Source organism: Aquarana catesbeiana, linkage group LG06, assembly GCF_042186555.1.
Source record: "Aquarana catesbeiana isolate 2022-GZ linkage group LG06, ASM4218655v1, whole genome shotgun sequence".
Classification (NCBI taxonomy): Eukaryota; Metazoa; Chordata; class Amphibia; order Anura; family Ranidae; genus Aquarana; species Aquarana catesbeiana.
In genome coordinates, this window is record NC_133329.1 from 63807211 (window position 1) to 63831476 (window position 24266).

The 24266-nt window shown below is 45.0% G+C and overlaps 2 protein-coding genes across 2 annotated transcripts in view; both read right to left on the minus strand.

The window, feature by feature from the left end:
• The window catches only part of LOC141148558 (uncharacterized), a gene marked incomplete in the record, with an annotated part of 670733 nt that overhangs the window by 349748 nt on the left and 296719 nt on the right, over nucleotides 1-24266 (minus strand).
• Nucleotides 1-24266, minus strand: part of LOC141148559 (uncharacterized) — a 243929-nt gene that overhangs the window by 83132 nt on the left and 136531 nt on the right. The window contains exons 6-8 of the mRNA XM_073636113.1: nucleotides 4704-5078; nucleotides 3858-4148; nucleotides 390-731 (exon numbers count right to left, since the gene is read on the minus strand). Coding sequence (XP_073492214.1) covers nucleotides 390-731; nucleotides 3858-4148; nucleotides 4704-5078 — 1008 coding nt within the window. The remainder of the gene's footprint in view (nucleotides 1-389; nucleotides 732-3857; nucleotides 4149-4703; nucleotides 5079-24266) is intronic.

The following is a 24266-nucleotide window of genomic DNA, read 5'->3' on the forward strand; positions in this document are numbered from 1 at the left end:
CATTGGGCTCTGTAATTTTGATGGTGTAAAGTGCTGCGTAAACTGTAGGCGCTATATACAGTTCCTTGAAAAAGTATTTAAACCCCTTACAGATTTCCATATCATGCAAGTCTGTTTTCTCATGTGCTGTTGACCTAGAACAACTTAGATTAGATACATTAGATGTTTCATAATATGCAATTTGGGTCCTGCTCAAAACTTCCCATACTTGTCCACAGGCCCTCCCAAGCAAGGCCCAATTTGTGGGAAATGCTGAAGCCATCACTAGGTTAAAGAAGTGGACTTGTAGTGTGGTGACCCAAAACCTATGTTCTGCTGGAGAGGAATGACAACATACTTGGGAACCTCTAGTCTGCTGTGCTATAAAGGGCAAGGTAATGGATGGTCACCTTTTATAGTGAGAGGTCCTGTGCTCTTCTCTGTCGGTTCTTCCAGAGTGGGGTGTTCCACCCTGCAGATAAATTCTGCCCCCTCATCTGATGGTTTGAACTTCAAACACAACTTGTACGTGAATGTTTTATTCTTCTGCTTCTCTGGTCGGAGCTCTGAGATACTATATGTCTGGCTGTTGACCACAGGGAATAAGTCCTGGCCACCCTTCTCCTTCTTCAGCCACTTCACAGTCAAGACATCAGGAAATACATTGGACACTTCACACTTCAGTACAGCTTCTCTGCCAATGAGAAGATTGGGGACTTTGATATCCTGTACATTCGCCTTCCAGGGAAATTCTGCATGTAAGAGATATACATTAGGAGATGGTCATACCAGTATCAGTAACAGAAATCAAGTAAAAGTAAACAGATTAAAAAAAGAAGTAGTTTAAAAAAATAAAAAATAAAAAAATTCTCCCTTAAGAGCATTGGGCGAAAGTGGCATTTGACGTCGCTTCCGCCAGTCAATGCTATGGAGCCGAGTGGGGGCCATCTTCCCCTCACTCGGCAGCCAGCCAAACAAGGGGGAGGACGCGATTGTCTTCACCCTCTCCCACCCCCGATAAAAATAATCTTGTGGCGAATCCACCACAGAGACCACTTTTATCTGAAAGCCGACCGTCCGCTGAAGAAGAGGATACTGGGTGTTATGGCAGCTATCTGCTGTCATAACAATGGTACTCCTCTTCAAACAGCCGACGTATAACAACGGAGGGCGGTCCGTAAGTGGTTAAACCTTTCGCTACCAGAGCCATTTTTTGCACACGTATAAAAAATCATTTTAGACCTGAAGATTACACAAAAAACATAAATATTATATATTTACTGAAAGCAGATACCCTAGAGAATAAAAAAGTATTAGTTCCGTTTTTTTATGTCACATGATATTACCGCAAAGGTCTAGGAAACGCAAAATCTCAGTAAAAAACACACTATTGTGAATTTTAGGGCAAACCAATGCAATAAATTACCCACATGTTTGGTAAAATATAAAAGACATGGTGGCGCCGAGTAAATAGACACCCAACCTGCCAAACCTTAAATTTTTGTGCGCCCCGTGAAATGGCGTCAAACTTCAGCACCCTATATTTTCTATAGGCAACTTTTCAAAAGCCTCTTATAGGTTATCAGTTTAGTGTTATGGAGGTCCTGTGTTAGAATTATGTGTATCGCAATCAACATTTTCACGCGTATGCGCCCCGACACATGCATTTATGTTCGTGTGTGTGTATATGTGGAGGTGGCCTCAAAAAAAATTTGGAGGGGGGATTTTATGTGCTTGGGTGTAACTTTATTTTTTTGCAAAAAAAAAAAAAAATAGATTTTTTTACTTAACTTTTTTTCCCATCACATAGCGGACAAAAAGTCCCCTATGTAATTTTTTTTTTTGGTGACAGGTTCTCTTTATTGAGATATGCAGGTTCTAAAAAGACCCCACATGTCTCCCCTGGGCTCCACTAAATGTTTTGCAATGCAGATTGCATTGCAAAACATTATTTCCCACCTGAACTAGCTGGGGACACCAAGACCTTGACCCGAAAGTGACGTTAGAGATGTCGCTTTCCAGGTCACAAAAAGAAAGGGAGGAGAGCAGACGTGTGTCTGCTCTTCTCCTTCCCCTCCAGCCACCAGCACACGCCATGGAGCTCCCGGGCCCGCAGATGGGCAGTGGAGCCGGTAAGCATGGCGGGGTGCGGCAACGGAGGGTGGCGCCGGTACCGGGGGTGTGTGAGAGCGATCGGCCGGCAGCGGAGCCACGCGAATACTCTCACCTGACAGGCAGGAGTCTGCCTGTCAGTTTCACACACAATCCCTCCTGCCCAGACCAATTTTCAGCTTTCAGCGCTGACGCACTTTGAACGACAATTGCGCGGTCATACAACATTGTACCCAAATTAAATTTTTATCATTTTTTTTCCCACAAATAGAGCTTTCTTTTGGTGGTATTTAATCACAGCTGGGATTTTTATTTTTTACTAAACAAACAAAAAAAGATGGAAAATTTAAAAAAAAAAAATCATGTTTCATAGTTTGTTATAAAATTTTGCAAACAAGTAATTTTTCTCCTTCATTGATATGCGCTGATGAGGCGCCACTGGTGGGCACTGATAGGCACAGTTAAGGCGGCACTGATAGGCACAGATAAAGCAGAACTGATGGGGATAGATAAGGCGGTACTGATGGGCACAGATAAGGCGGCACTGATGGCCACTGATAAGATGGCACTGATGGGCCCTGATGGGTGGCACGGATGGGTGGCACTGATGGGTGGCACTGATGGGCAGCACTGATGGGCACTGGTAGGTGACACTGATGGGCACTAATAGGTGGCACTGATGTGCAGCACTGTTGTTGAGGCACTGATTGTGGGCACTGATAGGTGGCACTGTGGGCACTGATGGGTGGCGCTGGTGGGCACTGGTAGGCGGCACTGTTGCCTACTGCTAGGTGGTACCGGCAGGGGGCACAGGTGGGCTCTGAGGATCTGGTGGCAGCTCGCCGTGATCAGGACTGATGTCCCTCTCACAGCCGCCAGTGATCGGCTTTTTTTTTCTGTTCATGCTGTCAGCGCGAGGAGAAAAAATAGCCGATTACCGGCTCTGTTGACATCACATGATCAGCTGTCATTGGCTGACAGCTGATCACGTGGTAAGGGGTCGGGATCGACCCCTTACTCCGATCTGTGATGCAGTGAGTCTCATAGACTCGCTGATCACAGAGAGCACCGTGCGCGCCCTGCAGGGGGCGCGCAGGCTGCTCGGGCACGGGAGGATGTCAATAGACGTACTCCCAGCAAAGCAGGTCCACGCTGCAGCCGTCATTCGTCTATAGCGCGGATCTGAAGTAGTTAAACAATATCATTTTAAGCAGACTCTCTAGTCCAACTATTCTTAACCAAGGTTCTGTGAAACCCTAGGCTTTCTTCAGAGGTTGGTAGGGGTTCCTTGACCTCTGGTTGATTGACCTCCCATCTGATGGTAGAGGCATAATTCCAGACCTAAAGCCATTTGGCAGAACCAGTAGCATGACACCAATAATATTTTTAGCTGTCTGTGAGGTCATAATTCTGACCACCAATGTAAAGGAAGGGGGCATCCTTCCCACTGATCACCAAAGTAAAGACCATCCTTCCCACTGACCCAAGATAAATTATTTTTATCAGGGTTTCCTTGAGCCATGAAAAGTATTTTACGGAGTTCCTCTGGAGTAAAAAAATTAAGAAAGGCTTTTCTAGTCAATGCTAGTCACCAAAATAAACTAAGGGTCATTGTTACTTCATAACACTAAGAATATTTAGCATATTTTACTCTAAGTTTTGTTTAAGCAGATTCCTTTAACATACATGTGTCACATGATTGCATTGTGTATAATGCAAAAAAAATCCTTTATTCAGTAACTCCTGGATTTGATCATTCTTGATACCTTTATCGTGCACAGACATTTCTCTGCTCTCCCAGTCCTCCATGGATTCGTGTTTCCAGGACACCCTCACCACAGAGTCTGGAAGACTGAAGAAGTTCTCAGGAAGTTTATAATAACTATGAACACTATAGGTGCCGTCACTGTTCTGAGATGTTCTGTTTGGTTCTGATGTCTTGTCATTCCATTTCATCTGAATATCACTAGGATAAAATCCCTTTATATCCAGTGAGCACAACACCTCTCCAGAATTAGTCAGACACAGTTTTATAGGACCGAGCGCAGTGGGTTTTGCTGGAATAGAGTGAGAAACAGTCATTAGAACAAGCCCACAGGAATGATTGTTACCCAAAAATGGATGTATTAAGTGTTTTTGTGCATACTTGAACTCAAACATGGCAGAATAGTGTACTTCCACAAGCACCCTTTTTATTATGTGACATTTTTGTGTTAGTATATTTCACTCTCTTCCACGTCTTGTTTTTTTTTTTTTGATGCAATACTCCAGATACCATTCTCAGCCTCACCATGCAATTAGCTTAGAACAGTTCTTACCCATGCAGAGTCAGGAAACTTTGGAAAAGATATATTTTTTTTTACTTTCAAGTAAGCCAGAATAGCATAATTTGTATGTGCCAAGCAGCACTAAAACTACAGCAAATGTAACTACTAACCCTGCTTGGTGAGTTAAACTGCCTGTGGATTTTGTGAAGTCAGCAAGTTGCCATATTCTCTATACAGACTGGGTCTCAGGAGGTATGTCATTTTCAAAAAGAGAAATGTGAGACAGAACAATCAAATACTGTTAACCCTTCACAAGAAAATACACACAATTTTGTAAAAACTCACCATAAAGATGATTGTGTTGAAAAGTCTTTTCCTTTACTTTGCCATCACAGAGAATCTTACAGGAGATGGATATGTTTTGGTGTTTAGAGATGGAAGGTGTGAAGGTCAGAGAGGAGATGGCATCCTGAAGACCCTCTTTATCGGATTCTTCAGTTCTTTCTCTGTGAGCCACATATCCAGAGGACCGATGAGAGTCTCTATTCACATCTGCTCCATCCTCCTCTATTTCAGAAATAGTTACACCTGCTGCTTTCACCATCCAAATGACTTGAGTGCCTTCCATACAGTATGAGGCCGCACAGTATAAAGTGACCTTCTCCCCACTGAACCATATCTGGGGGCCTTGGATGTTGTTTAAAACGAATGTTGGAGCCTCTGGAAGAGTAAAAAATATATAGAAGTATGAAAAATAAAATGTTCAGTTTTCCATGGCAGCCGACAAAGACAATATTATGCTAATGTAAGAGAACAAGATGGTTTTCTTTCATTAAAATGCATAGAAGTTTAAAATTGTGGGTGCAGAAAGACATCCACTGCTATTAGGATTAAGCACATGACTGTTATATCTTCAATACTGTACTATGTCTGTAAAGCTCAACAAACGAGTAATCATAACATTCTACATGCTTTATATCAATTTGGCAAAGCATCAACAGTTGGGTTGTCACCTACCCGGACAATTTAGCGGCGCACAGCAATTTTTTTTTATAGTATAAACTGTTCATATATTTTGCAATGAAATAACATTTCTAATCATATGAAGTTAATCACAAGAGTCCCCCTTTACATCAGAGTCCACAGAGTTCCTCTTTTACATCTGAATCCGCAGAGTTCCCTTTCACTGTAAGGGGGGACTCTGCAGACTTTGATGTAAGGGAAAGCTCTGGGGACTCTAACATAAGGGATGCTCTGGGAACCCCGATTTGAATAGGAACACTGAGAACTCTGATACACGGTGAGGACTCTGATGTACGGGGAAACACAGTGGTCTCTGGTGTAAAGGGGAACTCTGATGTAAGGGGTGCTCTGAGAACCCTGATTTACCTTAGTGTACTCACTCAGAGGCAGGAGGGAGAAGGGGGGAGTCTTTAACTTACAGGCAGGGATGGATGGGGAGATCACTCACCCCTTGGCAGTCAGTACCTATCATCCAGATGTATCTGAGGCTGCTGGACTTCAAATTTCCTGTCCCCACTTTCTTTTTCTGAGGCACAGTGCCAGGAATTAGAGTGTGCGCAGACACAGAGGGGTGGGGCAGGAGAGTGAGGAGCAGATCGAGCCCTCTCTCCTCTCCAGTCTGTGTGTGGAGGGGATTGTTAGTGGTAGCTTTGGGCAGTGTGAAAGAGAGTGTAACAGACACTTTCAGCTTAGATAACTGCAGCCAGCAACCCTGCTGGGTGGCCATAGTCCAGTCTGAATAATGTGTCCGGGTTTCAGGCAGTTCGAAACCCAGACACATGATTCCAAACCCGAACTGTCTGGGTGAATCCCGGACAGGTGGCAACCCTAAGTACTAGCTATGCCCATAAGAGTTGCTTACTAAGTTTGATTCTATTCCTCTCACCCCAATATAGCACCAGAGGTCTTCGTCTTTGATTGGAATAAATTGTCCTCCTATCAAACGAAGAGGTGTTTGATTAGATAATGTGAGTAAAAAGTGTGGAGCTAGAGATAAATAAATACTGAAGATGATCAAAAAAATGTGGTAGTATACATATAGTAAACAAAAAAACGCGCTAAAAAGTGAATAAATAAAATAATCTTTAGTAAAGTCCGTGCAGTCCCATATGAATGTCCACACAAAATATGGAAGGTGAAATTATTATAAGTGAATAACATATAATTTTCCTCCAATGTGATAGATGATACACGGCAAAGGGACTGGAAACACCAAACTATTGCGCTTACCAGACGTAAGCCAAATAAGAGCGGGTGGCTCAAACCCAGCCTGGGCCTTTACAATGATGATCCAGCCAAGTCAGGATGATCACACTCGTCTCATATGTCCAGTCCGTCAAGATTTATATCCAAAAAAATATATAACACAAGCATAGCGTAATACTGATATATGAAAAACTCAAAAAAGTCAAAAAAAGTGCAACACTTAAAAAAAGATAAATCATGAGTATCATATATCATCCAAAGTTGACACAGCAACTATGGATGTTGAGTGAATATCATGCAATCATGCAAAAAAAAATGTGAATAAAGGTGAAATAGGTAAGGGAAATAGCAACCCCAATTTCAAATTAAAATCAGGAAATATTATAGCTGTACCAAATCACCCCAAAAATTTAATCAATATGAACGTGTTTCGTCACACGCTGACGTTTTCAATGGGGGGCATTGAAAACGTCAGCGTGTGACGAAACGCGTCTGGGAGGGACGTGCTGACGTCACCACGTTTGCCTTGTGAGGACGGGAGTATTGTTTGAGTGCCGGCCGGCTCCAATTTCTCGCTGTTTTTAACTTCTTTTATGTAAGTGCAATTTCTATTCGAATAAATTGGATTATACAGTATTACACTGTTGGGCATTTTTACTTCATATGTACCACTGAGCTTGGGCTTGACTGGCTAGGACGCGTCTACGCCACTCCGGATAGGAGCCTGTGTATGCCTTATCCCATTTGCCTACTCTGTGAGGATGTCTGGTAAGCTGAATATCCCCTAGGATTCGCTGGTGTGTTCCTATCCTATCTACACGTTAAGTTGTGTGACACTTTGCCTGTTTAAATTTATCATCTGGTAAGCAGCATGTGCATGCGATAAGCTATCTGTCATTGGTTCCGTTTTTTTCTTTTTTTCACGTTCATATTGATTAAATTTTTTGGGTGATTTGGTACAGCTATAATATTTCCTGATTTTAATTTGAGATTGGGGTTGCTATTTCCCTTACCTATTTCACCTTTATTCACATTTTTTTTTTTGCATGATTGCATGATATTCACTCAACATCCATAGTTGCTGTGTCAACTTTGGATGATATATGATACTCATACTTTTTTGAGTTTTTCATATATCAGTATTACGCTATGCTTGTGTTATATATTTTTTTGGATATAAATCTTGACGGACTGGACATATGAGACGAGTGTGATCATCCTGACTCGGCTGGATCATCATTGTAAAGGCCCAGGCTGGGTTTGAGCCACCCGCTCTTATTTGGCTTACGTCTGGTAAGCGCAATAGTTTGGTGTTTCCAGTCCCTTTGCCGTGTATCATCTATCACATTGCAGGAAAATTATATGTTATTCACTTATAATAATTTCACCTTCCATATTTTGTGTGGACATTCATATGGGACTGCACGGACTTTACTAAAGATTATTTTATTTATTCACTTTATAGCGCGGTTTTTTGTTTATTATCTTGTATTTGGTGTGCCACACTTATAACCGCAGCTTCTTTTTTTTTGCCAAACGCAGTTTTTTTTCTTTTTGAGTGTACATATAGTGCATTAAGCACTGATATAGGACTCATAAAATAAGTGAAACAATGTCCATAATGATACATATATCTAAATTACAAAAAATACAACTGTGCCCAAACTCACAATCGCACATATCCCTATTAGAGATATGTAATGTGAAAAAGTGAAATAACAGTATTCCTACATGTATGAGTGATATTAACAATACCTATGACAAAAATGTGACCCTAAGTCACGAGTCGCACACATACAGTATATTGTGATACCTGGGTGTGCGTCTCTAAAGGATACACAAAAGTTTATGCACAGGTGATCCTTAAATCCAGATTTGTAGATAAAGGGTACATACAATGTTTCTCAGATTGACGAAGAAATCCACCAAGTTGCTTTGGTAGATAGAAACCTTTTGTTATCTGCAGAGGCGGCTCTAGACTTTGTGAGGCAAAACTTAGACATGAGGCCCCACTCACTCCCATAATGGGAAAAAAAATTCAAGGGATGAAAATAAACTGTATTAGGAGTGTACAGTATAGGGGAGTGGACAGTACAGGGGGTAGGTGAGTGGGCATAATAAAGATATATTTTCCTCAAGCAGAGCTGCACAGGGAAGCTGCTCTCACAGATCCTACCTATTCTGGTAGGCTGTCACAAAGAGAGAAATAAAAGGGGGATGGGTGGGGAGGGAAGGAAGGAAGGAAGGAAGGAAGGAAGGAAGGAAGGAAGGAAGGAAGGAAGGAAGGAAGGAAGGAAGGAAGGAAGGAAGGAAGGAAGGAAGGAAGGAAGGAAGGAAGGAAGGAAGGAAGGAAGGAAGGAAGGAAGGAAGGAAGGAAGGAAGGAAGGAAGGAAGGAAGGAAGGAAGGAAGGAAGGAAGGAAGGAAGGAAGGAAGGAAGGAAGGAAGGAAGGAAGGAAGGAAGGAAGGAAGGAAGGAAGGAAGGAGAAAAAAAGAGGAAGAGAAAGAGAAAAAAAGATGGAAGGAAAGAAAGAAAGAAAGATGGAAAGAAAGATAGATAGAAAGAAAGAAAGGAGAGAGAGAGAGAGAGAGAGAGAGAGAGAGAGAGAGAGAGAAATAGATAGATAGAAAGATAGAAGGAAAGAAAGAGAAAGAAAGATAGATAGATAGAAAGAAAGAAAGATAGAAGGAAAGAAAGAAAGAAAGAAAGATAGATAGATAGATAGATAGATAGATAGATAGATAGATAGATAGAAAGAAAGAAGGGGGTGGAGACGGAAGGGAAGGAAGAGCATCCCCTACATCAGTGTACTCACTGAGAGGCAGGAGGGACTGGATGGATGGAGGGAATGGATGGATGGGTGGATGGATGGAGGGAGGGAATGGATGGATGGAGGGACTGGATGGATGGAGGGAATGGATGGATGGATGGAGGGAATGGATGGATGGAGGGACTGGATGGATAGATGGAGGGAATGGATAGATAGAGGGAATGGATGGATGGATGGATGGATGGAGGGAATGGATGGATGGATGGATGGAGGGAATGGATGGATGGATGGATGGATGGAGGGACTGGATGGATGGATGGATCAGACTCCCCTTGTCTTTTTCTCTTTGCTGGTCTTCAGCTTGAATCTTCCCGCCCACACATCCCCTTCTGTGAGGCAGAGCAGAGAACACTGCCGAGGAGAGTGGGCGGGGCAGACACAGGAGGAGAGGGCGGGAGGAGGAGGAGCAGAAGCTCTCTCTCCTCGTCTGGCTGTGCGGGCAGCAGGGGGAGGGGGGAGATCTGTCAGAACTCTACTGAGCGGCTCTCCCTGTCTGTGATCCGGAGCTCCGATCACACGTCTCACTCGCAGCCTGTATATCTCCCTGTAGCAGAGCGAGGGGACTCGGGACTATATGATGGCGGATACCTCTGCTGCTGGAAGAGGCGGCTCTCTAATTAGGTAAACTAGCCAGCTGTGCGAGGCCCCTATGACTGCGAGGCCTGAGGCCCCCGCCTATTTTGCCTAATTAGAGAGCCGCCTCTGGTTATCTGAACAGCCAAAGCAGGTTCAACATACCAAACATAAATGGTCTTTTCTTACTAACTTCTCCATTCAACATAAACAAATTAAGGATATCATCTACAGGCACTGGAAAGTACTTAAGAATGATCCAATATTAGGCCCTATACAGTCAAGCAGGAGTGATTTATGGGGGCGCACTGCCCTTAAAGGGACAAATTGCACCCAATATAATAGATCCTCCCACTGTCCCCTCTTTTTTTCACAACATGAAAGGTTTTTTTCCATGCCGCAGGTGCAATGTATGTAAGCACAACAATTGCGGACATAGAAAGATTGAGTCTTTTGGATCAACTACCACAGGAAACGATTATCAGATGAAGCATGTTGTGACCTGTACTTATTAGATATATTATATACCTTATTACTTGCCCTTGCGGGAAGCAATACGTCGGCAGGACAATACGTACGTTTGCCGTAGGGGTCAACGAACACATTACAGCTATTAAGAAAGGACGCACCAATCACTGCGTTCCTAAACATTATCTGCTTTGCCATAATCAAAACCCAATGGGAACCAAGTTTCAAATTATAGATAAATTTGTGCCCCATTGGAGAGGTGAGTCCAATGTCAGGCGTGTATCCAAACTTGAAACTTTTTGGATACACCAATTAAAATGTTATAGACCCCATGGCCTAAACATTGATTGGGACATCAATGCCTTCATCAATCAGTCCTGATCTAACTTTAAAGTTTTTCGCCGGTTTCTCTGTAAAATGTCATTCCATCTGCATTTTTAATGTTATAGGTAGGGATGAGCTTCGCGTTCGAGTCGAACCCATGTTCTACACGAACCTTGGCTGTTCGATCGTTTGCCGAATTGCGAACGTTATGGGCCGTTCGCGCTAAATTCGTGTGGCACGTCACGGCCCATAATTTACTGCGGCATCGCAGTGCATTGCTGGCTGATGATTGGCCAAGCATGCACTATGACCCACATGCTTGGCCAATCACAGCGCCGTCAGTAGAGAGAGCTGTAATTGGCCAAAGCCAGGGTGGCTTTGGCCAATTATGGCTCAGAGGGTTTAGAACATGCCCCACACTATATAAGGCCGCCTGCACGGCGGCCCTGTGTAGTGTGTTCCAGCGTGCTTAGACAGAGAGACAGCGTCATTTCATTTGAGTTAGCTAGATTAGGCAGCACAGTCAGTGAGTTAGCTGCACTTACAGTGTATTGTATATATATATATATATATATATATATATATATATGCATCCCAGGTGTTGTATATATAAATATATATATATATACACTGTATTCAGTTTAGCTAGATCCGTTCCTGTTATCTTCCTACTGACAGGCAGGCTTGTCTTGTTACAGTATATACAGCTACCTGAAGAAAATTGCTGGTGTTCTTTTGATCCTATTAGTACCACAGTCAGGCAGCTAGACTATTTAGAGTTAGTGTATTGCGTCCTCCTCACAGTGTTCAGTTAAAGCTACGTTAGTTTAGTGTGACCTCTGCACAGTGTTCAGCTAAAGCTACAAGTTAGGGTAGTGCGTCCTCCTCACAGTGTTCAGCTAAAACTACAAGTTAGTGTAGTGCGACCTCTGCACAGTGTTCAGCTAAAGCTACAAGTTAGTGTTGAAAGGCTAGTGGTCAACTGGTCAACTGCACCCCCAAACCTTTTCCTTGCTTGCTCGAGCTGAACTCAGACACCAAGAAGATCTTTTTCAATCGATTGGGTAAACAAGACACCACACAGCACGTTGGATATCGAGAATACAAATGTATTATATCTTTTCACATGTTATATAGGGCAACAATTCATTGTACATCATTAGGGGCAAACCAAGGGGCGGTCCCTTAGTTTATCCAATCACAAGAGTACAAGTATCACAAATTACATGTTATATGGCATATGCATAATATTTCTGCTAAATGACGTGCTTAAAAAAGTACCTAACAAAAGTACCCAAAATGTTCTTTATCAAAATATATTTTCTTAGCTTAAATTCCAAGAAAATTAATAATATAAAAATAACCTTTTAAGATACTTTCGATAAGGTGCCTTTTGGCTTTAGGCCCAGGTTTGCGGTGGGATGTTCTAACTTGTTCCCGTACATATATTCAAAAGAATTGTCACCGCAAGTATCTGTTTTTGCAGATAGCTTAGCTAGGAAATTTCCACTTAAAATTCCAAAAGCCTTGCGTTAGTATTTCATCTATCATGTATAAAAAAAAATTCAGGCCAGGCCTCTTATCTAAAGTATATAGTGAACCAAAGTGCAGCCATTTTCTTTACAAGTGTAGTGCGTCCTCCTCACAGTGTTCAGCTAAAACTACAAGTTAGTGTAGTGAGACCTCTGCACAGTGTTCAGCTAAAGCTACAAGTTAGTGTAGTGCGTCCTCCTCACAGTGTTCAGCTAAAACTACAAGTTAGTGTAGTGCGACCTCTGCACAGTGTTCAGATAAAGCTACAAGTTAGTGTAGTGCATCCTCCTCACAGTGTCCAGCTAAAAATACAAGTTAGTGTAGTGTGACCTCTGCACAGTGTTCAGCTAAAGCTACAAGTTAGTGTAGTACGTCCTCCTCACAGTGTTCAGCTAAAACTACAAGTTAGTGTAGTGCATCCTCTGAACAGTGTTCAGCTAAAACTACAAGTTAGTGTAGTGCATCCTCCTCACAGTGTTCAGCTAAAGCTACAAGTTAGTTTAGTGTGACCTCTGCACAGTGTTCAGCTAAAGCTACAATTTAGGGTAGTGCATCCTCCTTACAGTGTTCAGCTAAAGCTACAAATTAGTTTAGTGTGACCTCTGCACAGTGTTTAGCTAAAGCTACAAGTTAGGGTAGTGTGTCCTCCTCCCAGTGTTCAGCTAAAGCTACAAGTTGGTGTAGTGCGTCCTCCTCACAGTGTTCAGCTAAAACTACAAGTTAGTGTAGTGCGACCTCTGCACAGTGTTCAGCTAAAGCTACAAGTTAGTGTAGTGCGTCTTCTGAACAGTGTTCAGCTAAAACTACAAGTTAGTGTAGTGCAACCTCTGCACAGTGTTCAGCTAAAGCTACAAGTTAGTGTAGTGCGTCCTCTGAACAGTGTTCAGCTAAAACTACAAGTTAGTGTAGTGCGACCTCTGCACAGTGTTCAGCTAAAGCTACAAGTTAGTGTAGTGCGTCCTCTGAACAGTGTTCAGCTAAAACTACAAGTTAGTGTAGTGTGACCTCTGCACAGTGTTCAGCTAAAGCTACAAGTTAGTGTAGTGCATCCTCCTCACAGTGTTCAGCTAAAACTACAAGTTAGTGTAGTGCGAGCTCTGCACAGTGTTCAGCTAAAGCTACCTGTAGAAGGTTGGTGGTGTTTTCCTGATCCTATCTCTACCGCAGGCAGCTAAATGAGCTACAAGTTATTTTTTTGCGAGCTCTGCACAGTGTTCACCTAAAGCTACCTGTAGAAGGTTGGTGGTGTTTTCCTGATCCTATCACTACCGCAGGCAGCTAAATAAGCTACAAGTTCGTTTTTTGCAAGCTCTGCACAGTGTTCACCTAAAGCTACCTGTCGAAGGTTGGTGGTGTTTTCCTGATTCTATCACTACCGCAGGCAGCTAAATAAGCTACAAGTTAGTTTTTTGCAAGCTCTGCACAGTGTTCAGCTAAAGCTACCTGTAGAAGGTTGGTGGTGTTCTCATACTACAGGCAGGCAGTTGATTTTGCTAGCTGCAGTATCAGTATATGTATATATATATCCCAGCCAGGGCCGGTACAAGGCAGGGGCGGAAGGGGCGGATGCCCTGGGCGGTACGATTTTCTATAGGAGGGGGGGCGCAGGTGAAATGCCGGCAATGTGCTTCACACCTGTCATTATACACACTATCCCTTGCCGCTGTAACTGGAAGATTGTCTGTAAGTGTGCCGAGTGCGCTCCTGCATCCGGCACAACAAGCCCTGGCTTCACCTCCCTTCCCTGTCAGCTTCATTGTTCACTCCCCCCTATAGAGCAGCCTCGTAGTCCCGGCCGGCGGCGGGGTGGGAGGACTCAGAGGAGCACGGAGAGCTGTGGCGGCGCTGCAACCTAGAGGAGCCTGGCTCTAGCTGGAAGTGGAAAGCAGTGTGGGTGGGAAGCGGGCATCTCTGAGCCGTGATCCCGGTCCTCTTCAGCAGCGTATCCCTCCCACTAGCTGCCGCACAGGCAAGTTTAGAAATCGTCTCCTCCTCAGCTCTGACAGGACAACATGAGGAGGAACGTCAGAAGATGGGAATCACAGAGCTCCGTGCTGTTCTGTATCTGAGGTCTGTGTATGAGGAAAGCTGAGGGAAAGGAGAGCTGCACTGAGGACACAAGGGGAGCAATGAGAGTATTTGTAGGGAGAAAATGATTACTTCTAGGTGGGAATAATATGGGGGAGGGGGTGTATTTGTGCTGTTGTGTTAGGAAGAAAATTCTGGGGGGGTCTGTTGGGATGGGGAATTTGAGGGGTGCCAGGATAAGATTTTTTTCTAGTAGGGGTATTTGGGGGGCGGGGGGATTGTGCTAGAAGAGGTGATGGGGGGGATTTGTGCTAGGATAGGAAATATTGGGGCTGTTAGAAATGGGGATTGGGGAGGAGAATTTATGCTAGGGATGATTGGGGGTATTTGTTCTAGAGGGGAAATTTGGGGGGAGGATTTGTGCTAGGAGGGGGATTTTCGGGGGTGACAGGGGTAAGATTTGTGCTGGGAGGGGGATTTTGGGGGGTGACAGGGGTAAGATTTGTTCTGGGAGGGGGATTTTGGGGGGTGACAGGGGTAAGATTTGTGCTGGGAGGGGGATTTTGGGGGGTGACAGGGGTAAGATTTGTTCTGGGAGGGGGATTTTGGAGGGTGACAGGGGTAAGATTTGTGCTGGGAGGGGGATTTTGGGGGGTGACAGGGGTAAGATTTGTGCTGGGAGGGGGATTTTGGGGGGTGACAGGGGTAAGATTTGTTCTGGGAGGGGAAAGAGAATTTGTGCCAGGAGAGAGGATTTGTGCCGTGGAGATGGGGGGGGGGGGGAGGAGGATTTGTGCTAGGAGGGGGATTTGGGGGGGGGGGGTTGTACTAGAAGAAGTGATGGGGGGGAGATTTGTGCTAGGATAGGAAATATTGGGGCTGTTAGAAATGGGGATTGGGGGGGAGAATTTATGCTAGTAAGGATGATAGGGGGTATTATTTGTGTTTGGGGCCGATTAGTGCTCAATTTTTAAAAATTTTTTTGGGGGGGGGGGGCGCAGTTTGGTGTCTTTGCCCTGGGCGCTAAATGACCTTGTCCCAGCACTGATCCCAGCTTAGTGCAGCTACAGGCCATTAGTATGTCTGGAAGGCCAACAAGGAGAGGCAGACAGTCACAAGCCAATAAAAGAGGGCAAGCAGGCTCTGTGTCTAGAGGCAACAGTGCTGGTCGTGGAGACGGTGCATCCTGATCAGCACGTGGCCGTGGGACACGCTTGGCCTTTTTTTCGGCAGCTGGCCGTGTTGAGCCGCAACATGCGGAAGACTTGGTCGAGTGGATGACCTCATCCTCCTCATCCTCTCTCACAAATGCTCAGGGTACTTTGTCTGGCAAAGAAGCTGCCAACGCGGCCTCTTCCCTCGGCTCAATGGCATCAGTGACTCCTTCCCTAGCCCCACCATGTTCTCCTGAGGAGTCCCTCGAACTGTTTGTCCACAGTGTTGGGTACATGCTCCAGGAGGATGCCCAGCGTTTAGAAGGCTCTGATGATGATACTGAGCTAGATGAAGGCAGTAACGTGAGCACGGACAGAGGGGGTGCCCAAGAAGGATAGCAATCTGGCAGTCATGCTCCCCCTGCTGCAGCATACTGCCAGGTTTGCTCCAGTGATGAGGAGGGAGGGGATGATGAGGTCACTGACTCAACGTGGGTGCCTGATAGGAGACAGGAGGAGAAGGAGGAGGAGGCAAATCATCAACGAGGCAGGATGCCTTCCAGGGGCCAGCCTAAGGGCAACACACAGACTGCATCACACCCCAAAGCTCTGCATGTGCAGGGTGCTGCTGTCTCTGTGCGTTATTCCAAAAGTTCTTTGGTGTGGGCCTTTTTTGAGACGAGTGCATCAGATCGCACCGCTGCTATTTGCAACATATGTCTCAAGCGTATCTCGCGTGGCCAAAACATCTCCCGCTTGGGCACCACATGCTTGACCAGACATATGTTGACCTGCCATGCAGTTAGTTGGCAAGCGTATCTAAAAGACCCACACCAAAGAACAAAGAGGACCTCTCCTTGCTCCTCATCAGCTGAGATCTCCAACCCCACTATACCTTCAGTCCTCTCTGAGACCTGCACTGAGAGGAATGAAGGTGTAGAATTAGGTGTGTCACAGCCAAGTACTAGTGGGCAATCTGCTTTGCGTTACACCGATGTCAGATTGTACCAGGCAAATTTCCCTGCCCGAGCTGCTGCACCGCCAAAAGAAGTTCGCTCCCAGCCATCCACATGCCCAGTGGTTGAATGCTAGCTTGGCAAAATTGCTAGCACTTCAACTGCTGCCTTTTCAGTTGGTAGACTGTGCCCCCTTACGTGAGTTTGTGGAATGTGCGGTTCCTCAGTGGCAGGTACCCAAACGCCACTTTTTCTCACGGAAGGCGATTCCGGCTCTCTACCGGCATGTGGAAGGCAATGTCTTGGCCTCGCTGGACAGAGCGGTCAGCGGTAAGGTGCATATTACCGCTGACTCATGGTCCAGCAGGCATGGACAAGGACGTTACCTAAGTTTCACCGCGCATTGGGTAACTCTGCTGGCAGCTGGGACGGATGCAAGACAAGGTGCAGTAGTGTTGGAGGTTGTTCCGCCACCACGCCTCCAAAATGCCACTACTAATGATTGTGACACACCTCTCTCCTCCACCCCCTCCTCTTCTTCTTTCTCCATGGTCTCTTCCTGTGCTTTGTCCTCGGAACCAGTGGTGCTCCGTAGCCATTCAAGGGGCTACGCAAATATGCAGGCCAAAAGATGCCATGTGGTGCTTGAGCTGGTGTGCTTGGGGGACAGGAGCCACACTGGGGCAGAGGTTCTGTCAGCTCTGCAGGGACAGGTTCAGAGGTGGTTGATGCCACGCCAACTTAAGGCAGGAATGGTGGTTTGCGACAATGGCACCAACCTCCTCTCTGCTCTCCGACAGGGACAAATGACCCATGTGCCCTGTTTGGCTCATGTCCTTAACTTGGTAGTGCAGCGGTTCTTGGGCAGGTACCCGGGTTTACAGGATGTCCTGAGGCAGGCCAGGAAAGTGTGTGTGCATTTCCGCCGGTCTTATAATGCCAGTGCTCGGCTGGCAGACCTCCAAAAGGAGTTTAACCTGCCCAAGAACTGCCTAATCTGTGACATGCCCACCAGGTGGAACTCAACGTTGGCCATGCTGCAGCGGCTGCACAAGCAGCAGAGGGCCATCAATGAGTACCTGTGCGACTATGGCACCAGGACAGGGTCAGGGGAGCTTGTTTTTTTCCCCCCCGCCAGTGGGCCATGATCAGGGATGCATGCACTGTCCTGTCACCATTTGAGGAGGCCACGAGGATGGTGTGCAGTGACAGTGCATGCATCAGTGACACTGTCCCCCTTGTCCACCTGTTGGAGCACACGCTGCGTGGAATAATGGACAGGGCACTTGAGGTAGAACAGAGGCAGAAAGAGGAGGACTTCCTTAGCTCTCAAGTTCCCCTTTATCCAGACAGTGTTCCTGCCTGCCCGCTGATCACACAGGAAGAGGACAAGGGTGAGGAGGAGGAGGAGGATTGTGTCAGTATGGAGGTGGAGCCTGGCCCTTAGCATCAGCAGCAGTCTTTAAGGGATCAGTCCCAAGAAACACATGGACTTGTACGTGGCTGGGAGGAGGTGGCTGCGGACCATGTCGCCCTTAGTGACCCAGAGGACTCTGGACCGAATGCCTCAGCAAACCTACGCTGCATGGCCTCCCTGATCCTGCAAAGCCTGCATAAGGATCCTCGTATTCGTGGTATCAAGGAGAAGGACCAATACTGGCTGGCAACCCTCCTTGATCAACGTTACAAGGGTAAGGTTGCGGACCTTATCTTGCCATCGCAGAGGGAGCAGAGGATAAAACATCTTCGGGAGGCCTTGCAGAAAGGTCTGTGCAAAGCGTTCCCAGAGACTGGGAGGTTACAAACTCCTGTTTCTGGACAATGTGTTGCTGAGGCTTCGGTCAGTCAAAGAAGGAGCGGTGGAGAAGGTGGCCGTCTGACCGATGCGTTCAGACAATTTTTTGGTCCGCAGCCCCAAGGTATGATTGGTTCCAGCAACCATCGCCAGCGTCTGTTTTACATGGTGCAGGAATCCCTAGGGGCAAGATCTGACTTGGACACCTTTCCCACCGAAAATCCTCTGGGTTACTGGGTCTTAAGGATGGATCACTGGCCAGAGCTTGCACAGTATGCAATTGAGCTACTGGCCTGTCCTGCATCCAGCGTTCTTTCAGGAAGGCACATTCAGTGCTGCTGGAGGCTTTTTAACCGATCACAGGGTGCGTCTGTCCACCGACTCGGTCGTTCGACTGACCTTCATAAAAATGAATCAGTCATGGATCACCACCAGCTACCAAGCACCTGATGCTGATGTAACCGAATCATTTTTTTTTAAATCTCAGATCCCGTCGAAGACTGTCTATGCTGATGCTGAGTGACTATCCTGAGTAATACTCCTCTTCCTCCTCAATGATCACGCTGATAGCTTGTAAGAACATTTTTGGTTCTGGGCGCCACCACCAGTGCCTAATTTTTCAGCCCCTGTTTAACAGGGGCCTGTAATTACAATTTTTGATGCAATACTTTGCAGCAGGGCTCGTTTTTGTGTTCCAACTAGAGTATCTGTGAGGGGTTGCAGTGTTGTGGCACTAGCACCAGTGCCTAAGGCCCAATTTTTCAGCCCCTGTTTAACAGGGGCGTGTAATTAAAATTTTTGATGCAATACTTTGCAGCAGGGCTCGTTCCTGCATTCCAACTAGAATATCTGTGAGGGGTTGCAGTGTTGTGGCACCAGCACTAGTGCCTAAGGCCTAATTTTTCAGCCCCTGTTTAACAGGGGCGTGTAATTACAATTTTTGATGCAATACTTTGCAGCAGGGCTCGTTTCTGCGTTCCAACTAGAGTATCTGTGAGGGGTTGCAGTGTTGTGGCACCAGCACCAGTGCCTAAGGCCCAATTTTTCAGCCCCTGTTCAACAGGGGCATGTAATTACAATTCTTGATCTAATATTTCACAGCAGGGCCCGTTTCTGCGCCCACCAAGAGTGAGTGAGGACTAGCACCACCACCACCAAAGGCCAAATTTTTCTGCCCCTGTTCAACAGGGGCATGTAATTACAATTCTTGATCTAATATTTCACAGCAGGGCCCTGTGATGGCTTACAGTGTTGTGGCCACAACAACACCTAAGGCCCAAATTTCTGCAGAGTATATAGGGCAGGCCCCTACTTTCAAACATCCAAATTACAAACGACTCCTACTTGCAAACGGAAGGAGACAACAGGAAGTGAGATGAAATCTACCCCTAGAAAGGGAAATTCTCTCCTGTAAGAGTTAATATGGGAAAAACGTTTCTCCTTTCCACTGATGCTTTATCACCAATCCTTATTTTACAAAAAACCCCAAATTTTCAAAAAACATTTGTCATTGGGACAAAAAGTGAGGTGAAATCTTCTGAAGAGGAGCACAGACAGCAAAACAAATGTCACAGGGGTGATAACCCTTCCCTATGGTTTCCAAAAAGCTTAAAATTGATTTTTTAGCTGGAGCTAAACATGTTAAAAATGTACCAGTTCAAAATTACAAACAGATTCTACTTAGCAACAAACCTACAGTCCCTGTCTTGTTTGCACCGCCTGTATACTGCTGTTCAGAGCACATAGGGCCTGGTGGCCCCACGCCTTTTTTTAATTTAGGTGCGGGGTTCCCCTTAATATCCATACAAGACCCAAAGGGCCTGGTAATGGACTGGGGGTACCCATGCTGTTTGTCTCACTGATTTTCATCCATATTGCCAAGACCCGACATTACATTAAAGCCGCAAGCAGTTGTAAATGACTTTTTTTCCTTTTAAAAATGACATTTTGTGCAGGGACTGTTCTAAGCACTGGAAACACGCGCCACTTTACAGGCATACTATAGACACCCCCCAGGTACGATATTTAAAGGAATATTTCACTTTTTTTTTTTTTAACTTTAAACATCATTAAAATCACTGCTCCCGAAAAAACGGCCGCTTTTAAAAGTTTTTTTTGCATTGATACATGTCCCCCGGGGCAGGACCCGGGCCCCCAAACCCTTTTTAGGACAATACCATGCAAATTAGCCTTTAAAATTAGCACTTTTGATTTCGAACGTTCGAGTCCCATAGACGTCAATGGGTTTCTAACGTTCGTGCGAATTTTCGGTCCGTTCGCAGGTTCTGGTGCGAACCGAACCGCAGGGTGTTCGGCTTATCCCTAGTTATAGGTCAGTCGTATGACAAACTGAGAGCTCTTTCTTCTCACTTTTTTGTGCTTGGTTTTTATTTCTTCCCTTTTTTTTACTTGTGTTTTTTTTTTTTTTTTTCGGGACACATGTTCCCTTTATTGGGCTGTTGCCCATTACGTTAGATCTTCTGAGTCTCCTGACTTAGTATTATCATGATATGGTTCATCAGGTGTGTAGCACTTTAAAACTGTTTTTTATTAGGTGCATTATTCTGATTCAGACGTTACTTTACAATATACATATGCATCATATTTTTGCTTAGTATGTTCTGACTTCCATAATTCAAATTACTAACACATTATTTTACATTATCTCTTTAATAGAGTATTGAACAGTTATGTATCTTTATTATTGGTACATACAGCACACGTTCACTTTACTCTCCACTGAGCACTTTGAAGGGCATATGCGTTCCAATCCTATTCTGATCTGGTTCCGGCTTCCAGTTTCCTATAATACTTACTCCCAAGGTATGGACTGGGTCATAATGCAGCGTTGGTCACATGGGGAATACGTGATGGCCGCTCGCCTTCTATTCGCTGTTGAGTGGAGGGCCTGTTCATCAGCCGAGAGTTGCTGATTGGACGATGAGATGGAGGCTTGGGTTGCATTTCATTGGCTCAACATTGCGTCACATGATTGGCAATTGGCACGCACGCCAAGAAACGCGGAAGGCTGTACACAGTCCGACCAAGTGTTTTGATGCTTGTCATCCTTTCATTCATATTTAAGCGCAGTGGTGACAGGTTGGCACATACACCAGCAAAAGTCTTTGAGGACGAAACGCATAGGGTTTATTTGCTACTCCAGCCACTTTATTACTGCGCTTTTTATTTGTTCAATTGAACCGAATTTTATTGATAATTTTTTGCTTTTACTGGATGTTGGAAGATACATTTTATTGAATAAACCCCTTATCCGTTTGTCGGATTTACACCATTGAAGGAATCGATGCAATATTATACAATCTAATATATCTTATATAACTATTGCATACATGTATTAATTTGTCTAGTCCCTATAATTGCTAATCTATAAGAGTCTGATAAGCACAATGATATAACAAACATCTCTGCTTAGTAAACAAGTTACATTTATTTCCCAAGAAAATAGGAAACTAACATAAAAGTATTACAGGAAATTACAATGTTACATAGCTTACAATCAGAACACAATACAAGAATATACTTAACACATCCTATCGGCTGGTCTCCAGGAGTTGAAAGAGAGCTCTGTGCCGCATGGAGTTTAGGCCCAAGCCAGCCTTCAGAGCAAAGTCCCAAGATGGCAGAGATACAACCTCATGGTAAGGTTTTGCAGCAAGAAAGAGAAAGAACAATTGCCTGTGTGCTCCTTTCATTCAAACATACACGCCCACTCATAGCCAACCCCATTTGCCTTCCATCCAATGGATATCACCAAGAGGTAATCCTTCAAATGTCTGCCCATTCTTCAGGAAGCATGCTGTATTGTCCACTAGGGGCAGCGTCTCTATTAGCCCTGGGCCATCTTAGCTAGCTCTTATTCTCTTTGAAGCCTGTAATCACACATATCACAGCAGATGGGCAAGCCATTGTTCTTCTGATTACAAAGCTTTGACGTGTTTCATTCCTACCTGGCTGTGTCAACCAGGAAGTGAATTACCAGAAGTAAGATATTAAACCATGTTGCTATCCAACATATGGCACTTTGCGCCTAAAGGGTGCATACCACCCTTCTTCAGACACGGCTACTATTGAACAGTCCATAACTGTTTTCTCCCCAACATGTGTTTCCGAACCAATACCTATAGCACAGTCCTTAACTGTCTTAACGTATTGCGTTTTTCAATATGTGCTTCAGAAACAGCTCCTATGGAATAGTCCATTACGGTCTTAACGCGCTGTGCTTCCCAACACGTGCCACTTTGCCACTGAGTGACACACCACCATCATTCTTCAGTGACAGCTTCCATGTCACCATTCTGTATCTTCTCCTTCCCGATATCTTCAGGACGGGGTGCAGTACAGGCAAGGGGTGTCAATTCACTCACCATTCACCAACACACATTCAGAGCAACATATCAACCAGCTTTCAGATATAGAGTCTCGAGGAGGGCCTTTTGCCCATATTACTGGCCTAAAATACACCCTTATCACACTATACCATAACATGAATCTACCCATTATCATAACATATATATATATGTGTCCCATCCAATTATGCATCCCGCTCCCAACCTCCTATAACTCCCCACTGTAGATACGGGTTGGGATTAGGCAGGCTTGCTCACAATGGCCTTTTTCTACCGCACGTTTGGCATGTTAGTGGTATTGCAGGGCTCTAACTTGGCAGCAAAGTCTCTAACTTGTACGCAGAGACCCTACTGTCAATTTGTCCCCCAGCTTGCATAGATAAATGGGAGACCTTTCTATATAAATATCAAGCTTAACACATATAAACCTGAAACAACGACACAACCCACACAATTCCATCCCTGTGCCTGGATTTCAGAGATGGAATTTCATGCCCAGGGTATACAATGCACCTCTACCTATGGTTCGGTTCAAGGAACCCTCTAGTTCCATGACTAAGGTTACATTGGTATTCTTTAGGACAAAGAAACAAACTCGTCTATGTCCCAAATAATACCCAGGTGCTTCCTTCCCAGCACTGATCTCTTCATCAAGAACCCAGAGTGAAATATCTTCCCAACATTTTTCGTTCACCACCATGTACTGACCTGGCATACAAAGGACGTCATGGTCATGCTTCCAAAAGAGGGAAGTATCAACCTGCCTCCAGTTCCCATCCTCTCTGATCACATGTGGGTAAGTTAGCCTCAGATGCAACAAAGTAGAATCCCCAGTCAGCAAGCTCATTGATATCAGCGAATACACAGATTGAGTCTGCACTTCTGTATATATATGGGATCAATGAGGAAGCGTAACATCTCTCATAAACCAAATCAGTACAGCCCATCCAGGCATTCGACCACCAACTTGGATTAGTGTAAGAGATGTGTTTTGGCAAAGTCTTACTGAGTGGTGATGCTAACTCATCAGGCCACTGCCCCTCATACAGAGACTGTACAATCAGCTTAATGCTGGTTGATAATTCCGCCTGCCACTGCGTGCACGCCAGAGCCAATGACAGATTTCTGTCCTATACCATCACACCCTCTACCAACCTCTCAACATGGTTGACAAAATCCTGAGCCACTTTACACTGGGTATTTATGTGATTTTGTTGAATGTTATCAAGGATGCTACCAGTCTCACAGTAACAAAGCCCCACTTAAGCTATGGCTGAGAGTTTGTTCTTCAGGATACCAATGTCCATTCCTTTAACAACACCCATCCCAGCTCCTATTAAACCAATATAGTGCTGAATACATCCCTCCTCTTTCGGGTTAGTCCTCAGAAATAAGCATCTTGCATGAACCACATCCTGTGTCCGCACATCTCTGGGAGCAAGCCACTGGTACAATGACCGCACTTGATTCAGTGTGTACTCAGCACATATAGGGTAATAGGTTTCTATCAACCACTGTGAGATGTTGCAGCTGCATGTGGTGAAGGCATACTGTATCCTGGTAGCCAGCATTTGTTCCTTTATCTAACGGAGCATGCTCCTGTGTGTAGTCACTGGCATTACCTGTGCAGGGTTTCAACCTCTCAGGTGAGA